At 29.6% G+C, this 14,392-nt stretch overlaps 1 protein-coding gene across 1 annotated transcript; it reads left to right on the top strand.

Moving 5' to 3' along the window:
* Window positions 1-6,426: 6,426 nt before the first annotated feature.
* LOC106381046 lies at window positions 6,427-9,671 on the top strand. Its single transcript, XM_013820907.3, has 15 exons — window positions 6,427-6,858; window positions 6,952-7,049; window positions 7,120-7,206; window positions 7,278-7,398; window positions 7,493-7,511; window positions 7,604-7,677; window positions 7,770-7,788; window positions 7,871-8,070; window positions 8,166-8,308; window positions 8,396-8,587; window positions 8,663-8,753; window positions 8,831-8,999; window positions 9,080-9,190; window positions 9,271-9,366; window positions 9,459-9,671. Exons 1-15 carry the CDS (start codon window positions 6,727-6,729, stop codon window positions 9,461-9,463), a joined length of 1,557 nt encoding a protein of 518 aa, XP_013676361.1. The 5' UTR covers window positions 6,427-6,726; the 3' UTR covers window positions 9,464-9,671.
* The last annotated feature ends 4,721 nt before the right edge of the window (window positions 9,672-14,392 follow it).

The following is a 14,392-nucleotide window of genomic DNA, read 5'->3' as shown; positions in this document are numbered from 1 at the left end:
CTCCGTGCTTTAAAAACGCGGGTTGGATTCTAGTAGTTATTTAGTCTAGAGTATCAATTTATACCACCAAGTGTTATAGGGTGTCCAATGTCTTGCCAACTAATAACTATTTGTACTTTTTATTGCCAACTAATTCAACAGTGACCGTTGAGCCTACTTAATATAGTCAACTCATAATACATAATTATGAAAAATTATTCAACTAATTGCCCATAAAGAAAATTCAATAAATACCCACTAAACCCTCATAATATATCTCCACCCTTCTCAACGAATATAAACACACTAATACTTCTTGAGTTTTTGTTTTAGTCCTTTCCCTGTATAACAAACAAACTAGGTAGAGACCCACACCTTGAGCTGGATGAAAAAACGGAATGAATATTATATATACAAATTACTTCTACATATTATTATTTATCATTTGTTCATTACGCATTATGAAATAATAAATATATTGAATAATTGAGAAGTGAGTTACTATTATTTATATAATTAAATTGGACTAATCACATAAATCAAAATATCCCTCTTGTTTATTTATAATAATTTTTATTGGTAAATAAATAAAAAATAATTTTATTTATTTTATATGTTATATAATTAAATTTAAATGATATTGACATAGATATATAGTATATCTTAACATGGATATTTATTAATTGAGGCTTCCTACTCATATAATTTTATTAACATTTGTATATTTTTGTACCAAAAAATTAAACCATTAATTACAAAATTTTCAGTGTGAGATTTTTTAATAATTTTTGTAATTTACAATCGTTTTTAAAAACTGAATGAAAATTTTAAAATTAAAATATTAAGGTCTCAATACTTTTCCAATGAAAATTTTGAAATTAACATATTTATGTATTTTTATATGGTATATAGTTTAATTTTAATATTATATATATATATATATATATATTTTAATCTGAATATCTATTAAATGAAATTTCTTATTTATTTGATTTTGTGATCATTTGTATCTTCTTACAACCAAAAAAAAAGTTAAACCATTGATCACAATTTTTTAAATGTAAGACTCTTAACAATAGTAGTAATTTATAGTCGTTTTAAAAATTTAAAATATAACATATAAGAAAAAAATCTAATTTTTTAATATATGATTAATGTGATTGTTTAGTTTCTTTTAAAAAATATAAAATTGTGGAGGAGCTCAAGCAGTTTCCAGTGATACTAGAGCAACATGTGACTGGCTCTGTTTTATGGAGAGACAGATCGCAGGACTATCGAAATAGTTTCTCTTCTAAGGCTACTTGGGAGATTATCATAGCGCAAAGAGAAGTTACTGATTGGTGGAGAGTGGTGTGGTTCCAGCAGGGTGTTCCCCGGTTAAGTTTTATCACTTGGCTTGCATTGAAGGATAGGCTCTCTACGGGGGTCCATATGAGAGTATGGGGCCAGTCTCAAAGTTGCTTACTGTGTGGTGAACCTGAAGAAACCAGGAATCATCTTTTCTTCGCTTGTCCATACACTTTCATCCTCTGGTTAGAAGTCACGGGAAATTTGTTGCTATCAGACGCTAGCCCGGACTGGGATACTACGTTGGATCAACTCAGAAACAGGTCTCAGGACTTGCTCTCGTCTATACTCCTGCGTTTAGCACTCCAGGTCTCAGTGTACTACATTTGGAGGGAGCATAATGAGCGTAGACACAACCACAAGTATAGGGCTGTTGAGCAGTTAGTTCGAATTATTGATAAAACCGTATGGAATCGCATCATGTCTACAAGGTACTTTGAGAAGCCAAAGCTCTATGGCCTTATGCAGCGTTGGTTTAGATCGCGTATACTTCATACATAGGAGGATTTTTTTTACAGATTTATTCTTGTAGCTTGTAGCTTGTACATAAACTTTCTAAGATGATCAATAAATTTAACATTTCATCAAAAAAAATATATATATATATATATAATTAAAAAATGATGAAGGATTCAAAAATTGTTATCAAATCTTTATTATTCAAAATAATTAATTTCATATATATATATATATATATATATATATATATATATTAATCATATTAGGTAATTTCGTAGCTTTTATTTAAGGATAGTAAGGAGATTATTTTTTGTATACTACTAATCAATTTTATATTTTGTTTAATAAAAAATATAATATATGTTTAGATGGAGCAACTAATTTTTCTAAGTATTCTAAAAATAATCATAATGATAACACGTGGATACAAAAAATGTTGCAATGCTTCTCGAATAATATATAAAGAATGGCTACAAGAATCTCTCTTGCACTTTTCCATTCCCTTGAACTACCTCTTCTTCACTTACACTTCTGCTCATGGCACTTATACATCATTAATATAGGATTGACATGTTACCAAACAGACAAAAGCCTAATGTCAAGTAAGCGGACGTAATATTACCTCAGACAAGTTATCATCATCTGATGCAGTGTCGGAGAAAGATGGTGGTGATGGTAAGGAGTAAGTAGTTCCATTGAGGATGGTTTTCTCTCTCTCCCTGTTAGCATCCATCAGAGCCTACAGTAAGAGCAGTTTCGCCTCCTCTTTTTTTTTTGAACTACCAGGAGGTTCGCACCGAAGCCATAATCCCTCCAGGCCCGACAGTACGTAATATTAGTTTCATCCCAGCGGCTACTCGAATTGGGGACCTCTGATACAATGGTCATGATCGTCCCAACAGTTTCACCTCCTCATTAAGCTCGCTGACGAACTTTAACGGTGATGCCAGACAAGAGTCTCTGCAGAAGATGGGTTAAGCTCTGTGCTTGAATTTCATGGCAACCACATATGGTATCCTCCTGAGAAAGAGATTTCAAGACTCAAGTTAATCCTCTAAAAGATAACGAGCGACTGATTAATTATCTAGCACAAGATTTTCAGGAAAGTGGCAAATACATAATGTTTATAATACCCAGAAGCGTCTCTCTGAAGACGATCAGCACCCGAAGCAAGCAACTTTCTGACAGAATCAATAGATCCGCTTCTTGCTGTCAAATGAAGAGGTGTGCTCCTCGGAGAACCGTTTCAAGGAGATTCAGTCCCAAAAACAGAAACCTTATAACAAATTTTCAACTTCAACGGAACCGAGTTCACTACCCATTTAAAAAATATTTTTAAATAAAAAATGTCTTAGCCATTTGCCAATATTACTATTACGGTATTACCGTTGGGTCTCGCATATTCAGGACGATTCTGGAGCCTCAGGACCTATTTTCTTCCAAGTTCCTCCTCATGGTCATTGTCCTTTTGCTCTAACTACACATTACACATGATATATAGAGCAACAATTTAGTACGCTCGACATTTATTCAAAAAAGAATAAAAATAAATAAAATTTAGTACGCTCGACGATAATTTGTATGTAAGCTATTTATGAACTAAATAATAAAGTAGAACATTTATTCAGAACTATTGATTGGCAAAGCATTAACATAAACATTATGCTCCTTATTATCCAATCAATAATTATTAGAGAGCATTTAGAATAATGTTTAGAATATGCAAATACTTTTTAATTAAATCCTCTTTACCCAATGATTTTCGTATGAACCTTTTGGTAAAATATTTGTATTTTAAATATATAAAATTTAATATAATTTAATATAATCAGTTTTTTTTTATTTCATAATATAAAAAAATATATATGTATCCAAAAATTAAATTTAAAATTTAAATTTAAAAATTAGAGTATTTTCAAATTTTTGAAGAATAATATTCACATTTAAAATATAATTAAATATGATTTATTATTGTCAATAAAACTTTAAATAGATAAAATAAAATATTATGAACTTTAATCATTGTACATAAAATAAAATTGATTAAAAAACTTGACTAATGAACATAATAAAAACCAAACCATTTGTATATCATATAAATAGATAAATTTTTCTTTCATAAATATGATAATCTTTTAAATAAAGATTGAATAAAAAACTTGACTAAAAAATATATAATAAAAACTCAAATATTTCAATATTATTATGTAAAGATGTAAGGATACCACTATATCTCAATACAAGAAAAATAAACTAAAAGAATCATATGATATATTTTGAATAAATCTGGAAAGAAAATAATCTAAAAGAGTTCATTCATCCAATGCAAGATAGATTGAGACAAAATATATTTCGTTTTCATCAAGATGATATTATAGTTTTAAAGTTTATAATGAAATTACATTTCCAAATCTATCGTATTATATATAGTGATCGATAATTGTAACATATATATCTGATAAATAAACAAGATAAAAAAAGCATATTCAAATCCTATCTTAAAAGCATATAATTGGTTCTTTCTATTTTATAGTGAATTTCCCATTAAATTTCTTTCTATTAAAATTAGGAAAAATGATTGTTGACTACATGAAGTATTGGCCATCACATGGCTAACCATGCAAAATATACTAATGTATACTTAGCTACATGAAGTATATATTATGCATGACAACATCCCTCAACTTAATGATGTTATGTAGTTAACATCACGAATTTAATTTCATTCATCCAAAAACTGATGTAGATGTCAGAGACCCTTTAAATATCTTGTTTCATCAATTAAAATATAACCTACCCGACTGTAATTAAACTAAAATTAGATTTTAACCCACGTTTTAAAAGAGTAAAATTTTTTTTATACATATCTTATATACAAAATCAATATCTTTTAACATTTTTTATATGTAGTGTTTTAACATTTTTATCTTAGTGTATTTAAAAACTATAGAATTATATCATTTTTATTTATATTAAATATGAAAGTTATATAAGATATTATGTAATTTTGTTTTTAATTATTTTAATATGTTTTCTTATCCACTTTTAATAAAAAAATTATAATTCTTTTAATAAATTGTGCGATATATAATTATTTGATAAATTTTAATTTTAAACTTATTTGACGTCAATTTATTGACTCTTACATTTTATCTGCTTAAAAGTTATTTGATGTTAATTTAAACCAAACATAATTTCGCGTATATAATTATTAATTATATACTTTAGAGATAAAATAATCTGAGAGTAGAAATATAATATGAAAGTTTTACAAAGTTTAAATAAATGCAATTTTTGTTTACGAAAATATAAACAAAATTGTTCATCAATTTAATTAATTTTATATTAAAATAAGATGTTAGAGTCCGTAAATTGATATCAAAACTTTTTATAATAAAAATTGATCAAGTAAATATATATATCATGCAATTAATCAAAAATTACATATATTTTATTAAAATTTAATTACAAAACAGATTAAAATAATTAAAACAAAATTAAATAATACCCTATATAACTTTAATATTTAATATAAATAAAATATTATAACTTTAAAACACTACTTATCAAAATTTTATAAAATATATTGATTTTATAAATTAGATTTTGTTAAAATTATTTTTATGCTTTTAAAACGCGGATCAAAATCTAAATTTTGTTAAATTACCGTTAGATACGCCATATTTTAATTGATAAAATGAGAGATTTAAACGGTCTCTGACATCCATATCACTTTTTGGATGAATGAAATTAAACTCGTAATGTTAACTATATAACATCATTAAGTTGAGGGATGTTGCTATGAATAACATATACTTCATGTAGCTAGATATAAATTAGTATACTTTGCATGTTATCCATGTGATGACCAATACTTCATGTAGTCATCAATCATTTTTCCTTACAATTACCACAAAATCTACTAAAATTTGCATAACACATATAATATAACAAAATTAAAAAAATTGCTAAATTTAATAACAATATAATTTAGGGAAAATTTCATAAAAATATTCCAACTAAATTTTGTTAAGCTTTTTAATATCCAAACTTTTTTGCTACTCACTTTAATATCTCAACTAATTTTTTTATCCATTTTAATACACAAACTTTCAGAACTGTGTCCATTTTAGTACCAAAACTTTATTTATTTTAATCAAATTATTAATAAGTTTCAAATAATTTTTTTTAAATCATATTAATATTTTTGATTAAAATATTTTTGATAATTTCACTTCAACTTATTAATATTTTTGATTAAAATAAATTAAATTTGGATATTAAAATGGATGCAATTTTAAAAGTTTGTGTATTAAAATGGGTAAAATAATTAGTTGAATTATTAAAGTGGACAGCAAAAAAGTTTAACAAAATTTAGTTGGAGTATTTTTATTAAATTTTCCCTATAATTTAATATTCTCTTAAAAAATAGTCACAAATATTTAATCCAATAATACGAGAATTTAAAAGAATTGATGAATAAAACAACGGTATAACATTAGAATTTAAAGGAAACTTAAACTTCTTCAGATTCAGTCCAACTCAACTTCTAGATTCAATGGCCCTCTCACCTTCAAAGAAAAAGTCAAATTTAAATTCATTTTGGATTTACTCCCTTTAATGAAAATGTGAAGATAACCATTAAAAATTTACTTCCTTTTATGAAAATATATTTTAGTCCTCAAATACCCAAAGGGGCACCTCCTGCAAATGAAATCACAAGCGGCAAAATCCCTTTTCGAAATTTGCTTTCCCTCTTCTTTCTTCAAAACCCATTTTCATTCTCCCCTCTCCTAAATCTCTTCTCCGTCTCTCATAAATAAGCTTGGTTGCTCTCTTCTTGTACCAGTGACTGAGTTTCTGGATCATCCCTCAAAATCCAGTAAAAAGTTTCGATCTTTCCAATTATCCTTTCTAGGGTTTTCTTCTTCGTCGATTGCTATGGCTTTGGACGCATCGAAGCGCACAAAGAAGCCCAGCGGCAAGAAACCATCGAAACGCAAAACGAACCCAGGCGTTCGAGTCGTCGGAGGGAGGATCTACGATTCTAGCAACGGCAAATGTTGTCACCAGGTGAAGAAACATCTCTACACTCTGATTATGCCCTAATCGTTTCGTCTCAAATCGAAACCGATGATGGATCATACTCTTGTTTCTTTCTTGCAGTGTCGACAGAAGACGATGGACTTCGTTGCGTCATGCAAGGCCGTGAAGAATAACAAGCAATGCAAACTTAACATTTGCCATACCTGCTTATTGAACAGGTTTGCTTTCAGTTTCCTTGTTTTGTTTTCCTCCGTTTATGTGTTTCTGATCAGTTATATGTATTAATAGGTATGGTGAGAGGGCACAAGAGGTAGCTACCTTAAGTGATTGGCATTGCCCTAAGTGCAGAGGCCTCTGCAACTGCAGTTTCTGCAGGTAATTTTTTTTTTATTTTATTGCTTTTGAGAGTTGAGCTTTGAGGTAAACTGTGTTGAGGGTTTTTACAGGAAGGAAAAAGGACTTGAACCTACAGGAATATTGTCACACAGAGCTAAAGCAAGTGGGTTGTCATCAGTCTCTGAGCTTCTACAAGTTGAGGGTGATGATAGCTTCGCTTATGTGAAAAAGGTAAAGCTGGTAACTCGAGAACATTTTGATCTAAGCTTTGTTTGTTTGTGTGTGTGTGTGTTAATGATGCTAATTGATTATATTATTTCTGCAGGAGGATGTTTCCATTGAAGGTAGAAGTGGCAACAGTGATTTTGTTTGCTTTAAAGTTGTCTTGAAAAGGAGAAACTAAGACTAACTATATTTTCTTAATGTTATGAATCAGATGTTGCCAATGAGCACAATAAAGCCGCTGGCAAGAAGAAGAAAGCCTTGAATAAGAAAACAAAGGCAAACCTGGTATTCATTTATCTAATCTTGTTCAAGTTTATTTAGTTATAAAGCTTCATGTTTATTTATATGTTGCTGATTTGATTATATTGTTTCTGCAGGATGATGTTTCTATTGAAGGTACAACTGGTGTCGGTTTTGCTTTTCGTTTGTCTTAAAACAAAGAGACTTGAGACTTAACAGTTTTAATGTTATGAATCAGATGTTGCCAATGAGAACAGCAAAGCGGCTGGCAAGATCAAGAAAGCCAAAGCCACCAACGAAGTGAAAGAGGAGGAGATTCTGATTGAGGCTAAACTTCCTATCGGTATAAGCTTGACTAATGTCGCAGGGATTGATATACCGATTGAAGAAACAGGAAATTTATTGCAGTTTCTTGAGTTTTGCTCAGCCTTTGGAGAGGTATTTTGTAAATAAGCTTATCATCTGTAATCATTATTGTTCCTTGTGGTGTTTACTCTCAATGTTTGTGTTTCATTTTGGACTTTTTCTTATAGGCTCTTGATTTGAAAGAAGGGCAAGCTGAATCTATAGTTTCTGAGTTGTTCTCTTGTGGGCGTAGCACAAGGAGGCAACCATACTGCTCTGTTATACCAGTGATGATCCAGTTGCTGGAACTAATATCACATGATAGAGATATGTATGATTCTTTTTACTCTTACCCTGAAATGGTATGTATATATGCATATGTTCTTATTTCTGATGCATTTGAATATGATTGTTTCAGGTCTTTGTCTCTAAGTGCAACAGACAGCACTTGGTTCAGTTCTCTTGGAGAGTGCCTATTGCAGTCAGGAGTTCTGAGTGATGTGTTCCCGCCTGAGACTTTCACTTCAGGTGTCTCTGAGTATACGAAGATGGATGCATCAACAAGGCTCAAACTTCTCAACTTCTTATGTGATGAATCACTTAGCACTCTGTATGTATTTGTGTTCACTTCTCTTGTAATTCATGCCTCGTTTTGACTTAACAAACTTGTGTGGAATCATTCCAGAGCAATGAGAAATTTCATTGAGACCAAAAGTGTGGAGTCTGAAGCACAGAGAAGAGAAGCAAAAGAAAAGGCTGCAGCTGCAAAGGAAAAGGTATTTCTATAATCTGCAAGATGTTATTAAACTATCAAAACTATTTGTGCTAAACTTTGTTATTTTTCTTATCATAGGAGAAACAGCTTAGGCAGAAGATGCAAGGTGATCTTGTCAAAGCTCATATGGAAAGAAACGGAGCTCCCTTATCCATTGAAGAGCATCATGCAATTTTGTCTCAAATAAAAGCTGAAGTTAAAGAAGCTCATGACAAGATGCTGGAGGCAAAGGGCATGATATCTAGAAGTAAATCTAAATTCTCTTTCTTAATTAATGGTCTTGCATATATTGAGCTTCATGCTTAACCTAATGAAACTCGTTTGCAGAGAGGCAAAGATGTGATGCTGCTGGAACTGACCCCATCCTATTGAATGATGATGGTCTTGTTCTCTGGAAACTCAAGTGCTTTGAAGAAGAACCAAAGTTTCTGCTTCAAGGTGTGAAATTTACTGAACTCTTTGTTGTACGTTTTTTTTATTGGGAGTGTTTGAGATCTCATCCTTTTATTCATACACAGATCTAGGTACTTTTGGTGATTTATCCCCACATGAAAAATGGTTAGCTTTTAAGCCTGAGCAGAAACAAGAGGTTGAGAAGTATATCTCTGCCAAAGGTGAGTTCATTCTCATATATGCATTTAAAAGGTCAAAATTAATCAAATTCCTGGACATGAAACAATATAAATTCTTTGCTTTTCTTTTGTAGGTTGAAACTTGAAGAGTGGGGAAGGCCATCATGTAATTTTCAGAAGTCATTTAACTCATTTCTTCCCTTTTTTTTTATCTTGGCTTCTTTCCATCAGTTCGGCTAATTCTATTGTTTGATGATATGCTTGTTTTATGCCTCAAACTCTTATTATAATGAAGAAACCTCAATCTTGGCTGTTTCATAATATTATAAACATCAGTTATATTCTAATCGTAGTTTCTAATATTATTTTTAGTCGCACTAATCTTTGATAAGATAAAGTTGGAAGTTTTTTCATGTGAGAATACATATTAGTTTTGTAACTTTTTATAATCTAATCTTAGCCCACCCCTAGTAAACACAACAAAGTTGCTTGTTCCTTTTGAATCTTAAAGAAAAAACATTTTCAAAGCTTTTGAATATTTGGTCTTTAATTTGCGGTTTGAGCTGGGAATGAGGAAACTCTTCAATTATGGTGTACCAAATGTAAGGATATTATAGTCCTCTAAGGTGCGATTCACAAAGCCTCGCCTAGGTGCGCCTAAGACCATATGGCGTGGCGAGGAAATTGCTAAGGATCTACGTTACAACAGTACTCTTCAAAACCCTAACATCTAACTCTTTGACCGACTCGTATAATCTAACTTATGAAAATTGAAAAGTAACTGCGAATTACAATACTACTCATATCTATTAATCTTATGATTTCTTACTCTGCTCTGCGATTACTTTCTATTCTCTTGAGCGCTTTTGCAATTCACAAAGCCCTCGCCTAGTTGTCTCTTCTTCTATCCAGTTCATCAGCAAGCATAGGTTAGTAAGCATACATAAGTGCTTGTAGCTTCATCAAATATGTTTTCGTGTACCAACTTTATCTTAAGTACAACTGGCTCAACTATATCTGTAAGATTGGTCCAAATATATTCGATTTACATTAGATATACGTACCCGAACGTCCATCCCTAATCACTATTATACGTACCATCAAATAAGTAATCTTATAAATTAATAATATTTTGTACGTACAATCATATAAATAATCACATATATTATATTTTTAAATTTCGATGTGAAATATAAAAACCATAATTTAAGTTGGTGTTTCAAATTAGGCTTTGTATTGTATTTTTCTTATATATATTAAAAACATTATAATGGTTATTGGAAAATATGTTAATAAAAATCAATTTTTGAATATATGTATATTTTTGAATGAATTTTTGATATAAATCAATTTTAAATTATTATTTTGATTTGAATATGTATATCAAGTAAGATATGCCCATTACTTTTAATATGAAGTAATGGATTTCTAATTTTTTTAATAGCATAAGCCTATTACTTTTTTTCTTAAGTTACTGATATTCATGTTTCCAAACAACATTATATTTATTTTTTTACTACTATTCATATTTTCGAACAAAAGTTTAAAGTACTTCTACTTTAATAAGATAGATCGTATAGAACTCCGTAATCCTAAAAGATGCTGAGCTCTCAGCCAATAGCCAATAGCCAATAGAAAAGGTAGTCCATAATCTGAAAACTCAAAAACCTCAGTAGATATGGGCAGAACCTGCTCTAACATTTACGAAGCTAGAAACAATAAAAGAACTTTTGGCCTCTTATTCTTTTATTGATTTTTTTTTCAGAAGAAAAATTATTAAACGATAAAACTATTAGATTAAATGATATCTTAATAATTGTTAAAGAACTATTTAAAATTAAATTAAGTTTATATTTTTATTTCTATATTCATTCACTAAACTTATATAATCAAAACTTATAATTTTAGTAACAATAACCATAACCCATTCAACATTTTTATAATAAAAATAATTTTCAATACAATCTTATGAGAATTTTTTTGTACAATAAAAATCAAATGTGAAATTGTTAGATTATATGCATTTACGTATATATTTTTTTCATATACCTTATAGCAATGTTTATTTTATTTTTGTCAACTATTTCTTACAAGTTTTATTTTCATAAACAACTTACTATCATTATTATGGGAATGAATTTTTTGTTTCCTTGTTATTTATTACATTTGATAATTGACATTAGTTACTAACAATTTTTGAAAAAATATTATATCTGATTAATAATAAAAATATGAAAACTAAAATACTTTTTATAATATTATATCTGATTAACGTAAATTATGAAAACTATAAAATTTTTGATTAAAGTAAAATATAAAAACTAAATTCATTCTACCTTCTTTTAACTAATATATTTATATTTTTAGTGTAATCCATTATATATTAAAAGAGAAACATTATAAAATTTGAGATAGCCATGTGTCATCACCACAATGATTCTTAGAATCCGTAGAGACATAGGTTGGTGCATCTAAATATATAATAAACTTTTTATTAAACTAACCGAAAATTAGTTATTAATGTTCTCACTTCTTTCCTTAAATAAAACTTACGGAATTGCCAAATGCTAAAGTATATATGAGAATTAATGACTTTGAATAATAAAGATTTGATACAGATTAGTGTATTCTCTATCATTTTTATTTAACTTTAAATTATTAAAAAAATTAAACAACCACATTAATCATATAATAAAAATTTAGATTTTTTCGTATATGTTATATTTTGAATTTTTTTAAAAAGTCTCACATTGAAATCTTTATGATCCATGGTTTTTTTTTATGATAAGATACAAATGATTACAAAATCATGTAAGTTGAAATCTCATTTAGTAAATATTAAAATTAAAAAAAAATATATATATTTTTTAAATTAAACTATACCATAGAAAATACATAAACATTTAATTTTGAAATTTGCTTGGAACAATTGCTTTTTGATAAAAGCTTTGAAAAAATACTGACAACATAATATTTAAATTTTTAAATTTGCATTGAATGTTTTTAAAAATTATAAACTACTAAAACTTTTAATCATCGCACAATAAATTTTTTGTTATTAGTGATTTACAGTTTTTGTTATTAAAGATACAAATCATTAAAAACCCAAATGAACATTGTATATATAAATTATTTTTACTTATTATATGTTCTTTTATAAATTATAAAATAATATATATATATATTGGATAATTAAAAAATCAGTAACTATTACGTATATGATTTAATTGGTTTGAATACGTAAATAAATTTTATTAATCCAAACAATCACTTTTTCTATTTTATATTAACGTAGTATTTGATTAAATGAACAAATGAAACAGATGCTAGGTTTTCAAATCCATATCAACACTATATGCATGCAGTCCCTCCATCCTCAATCTCATGAACATTTCCACATGCCATATATGGAATGAAATCTTTTGTCTTTTCCTTTGTTTTCTCAACCTCCAAATATATTTTCTTTGTGAATTTAGTCTTAACCCGTGGAGCACGGAGAGCTCTTTTGGCATTATGAATCATGCACTGCCTTTTTATATCATTTAACATATCTAACAATGACCTTTTTTGTGCTTTCCTAATAGTCTTACTGAAGGACTCACTAAGGTTGTTGAGATTGTCATTGCAATTTGATCATATCCTAAAAAAAAAGCTCTCGACCATGTTCTTGGGTTTGTTCTTTGAAGGGAATTATACGCACCTGCACAATAAATCTATAGAGCTCGCATATGCTCTTCAAAATCTCATGTAGTGTAGCTTCCTGCTATTCTCCAAAATATCCTCTCCAATTCGGGATCCTTATTGTCTCTCTTCCAGTTTGCAAGAATGTGTCTGGAACACATGCGGTGTTCTGCTTCTTGAACCTCTTTTTGACAGTATTCACAAATCTATATAAATAAGAAAACACAACACAATAAGCACATAAGAAACAAATATATAACTAAATCAATGCTGAAACCAAACCTTTTTCTTGTCGGATATTATGGTTTGTGTTCCCCCCCCTTCTTGTCACTTACAAATGCTTGACAAACCATTCCCAATTCACGTTGTTTTCATTCTCTACAACAGCCCAAGAAATTGGCACAATCATGTTAGTCGCCATCTCTTCCTACAGAAGATTGTCGATGTCCTTTAATATCTCACTTCAAGAACGCCCCATCTAATCCTATAATAGGCCTACATGACTTTATTCAAAATTCCCTTTGAGCTGCGAAACATACATATAACCTATCAAAGCTTAGCTTGCTTCTTTGGAGTAACACTAGGAATTGTCTCTATCAGTGGCAAGTGGTAGAGCCATAATTTTTTGTATTGGGTCAAATTTTTTTAGTGGAGTCAAATTTTTATTTTAGTTGGGGTCAAAAAAAATTCTTAAATAAAAACAAATATTTTAAAAAAGATAGTGGGGTCAGCTGACCCCACTACCACAACACTGCCTCCGCCCCTGGTCTCTATCACCATGTTTGTATATGGATTAGACTTTCGTATCTCAGCTTCATAATCCCATATACGTGAGAAATGAGCTTCATGGCTTTTTTTTCCTTCTCGGAGAGCTTAGACTTTGCTTTTGCTTAGTGCTCCTCAGTCAAATTGTACTCTCTCTTGATCATCAGCTATCCCCTTCTTTGTAAGTTTCAGATTGATCCTTAACCTATCCGCAAACAGCAAAGCAATTGTTGATACCTTAAGCATCTTCGAATACCCTGATCTCATACAATTATGCTCATTGACATACACTTCACCTGATCTTGTGCCTCTTTCGTTCATAAGAACAATAAATCCTCCAAGGGAAATTCGCAGAGCATTTCGCTCCCATTTTCATTGTTGTGGACTTTTAGAGTTTAATATCGTAACGGGTCTTCAAAGAATTATCTTAACAAAGCCAACTTGAAATCTTCTACACACCCAAATGTCTTTTCCAATGCCAGAAAACTCTTCACTGTCGACACTATTTGAAAACAACTATCTCCGCTCCACCTCCTCTTTGTCTTCAACTGTAGACATTGGATCCGGTATCCTCTTATTGTCCCAAATATCGTCATCACTCTCTCCATCACTCACATTCTCG

The sequence above is a fragment of the Brassica napus genome, chromosome C2 (genome assembly GCF_020379485.1).
Source record: "Brassica napus cultivar Da-Ae chromosome C2, Da-Ae, whole genome shotgun sequence".
Classification (NCBI taxonomy): domain Eukaryota; kingdom Viridiplantae; phylum Streptophyta; class Magnoliopsida; order Brassicales; family Brassicaceae; genus Brassica; species Brassica napus.
Note: the sequence above shows the minus strand (reverse complement) of the source record. Positions and strands in the feature narration are given on the sequence as shown.

Excerpts from the sequence above, each read along its gene's own strand:
- LOC106381046 (XM_013820907.3), top strand. The coding sequence starts at position 6,727 with ATGGCTTTGGACGCATCGAAGCGCACAAAGAAGCCCAGCGGCAAGAAA. Across the intron at positions 8,309-8,395 it reads ATATCACATGATAGAGATAT|GTCTTTGTCTCTAAGTGCAA; the intron begins GTATGATTCTTT and ends TGATTGTTTCAG. Across the intron at positions 9,191-9,270 it reads ACCAAAGTTTCTGCTTCAAG|ATCTAGGTACTTTTGGTGAT; the intron begins GTGTGAAATTTA and ends ATTCATACACAG.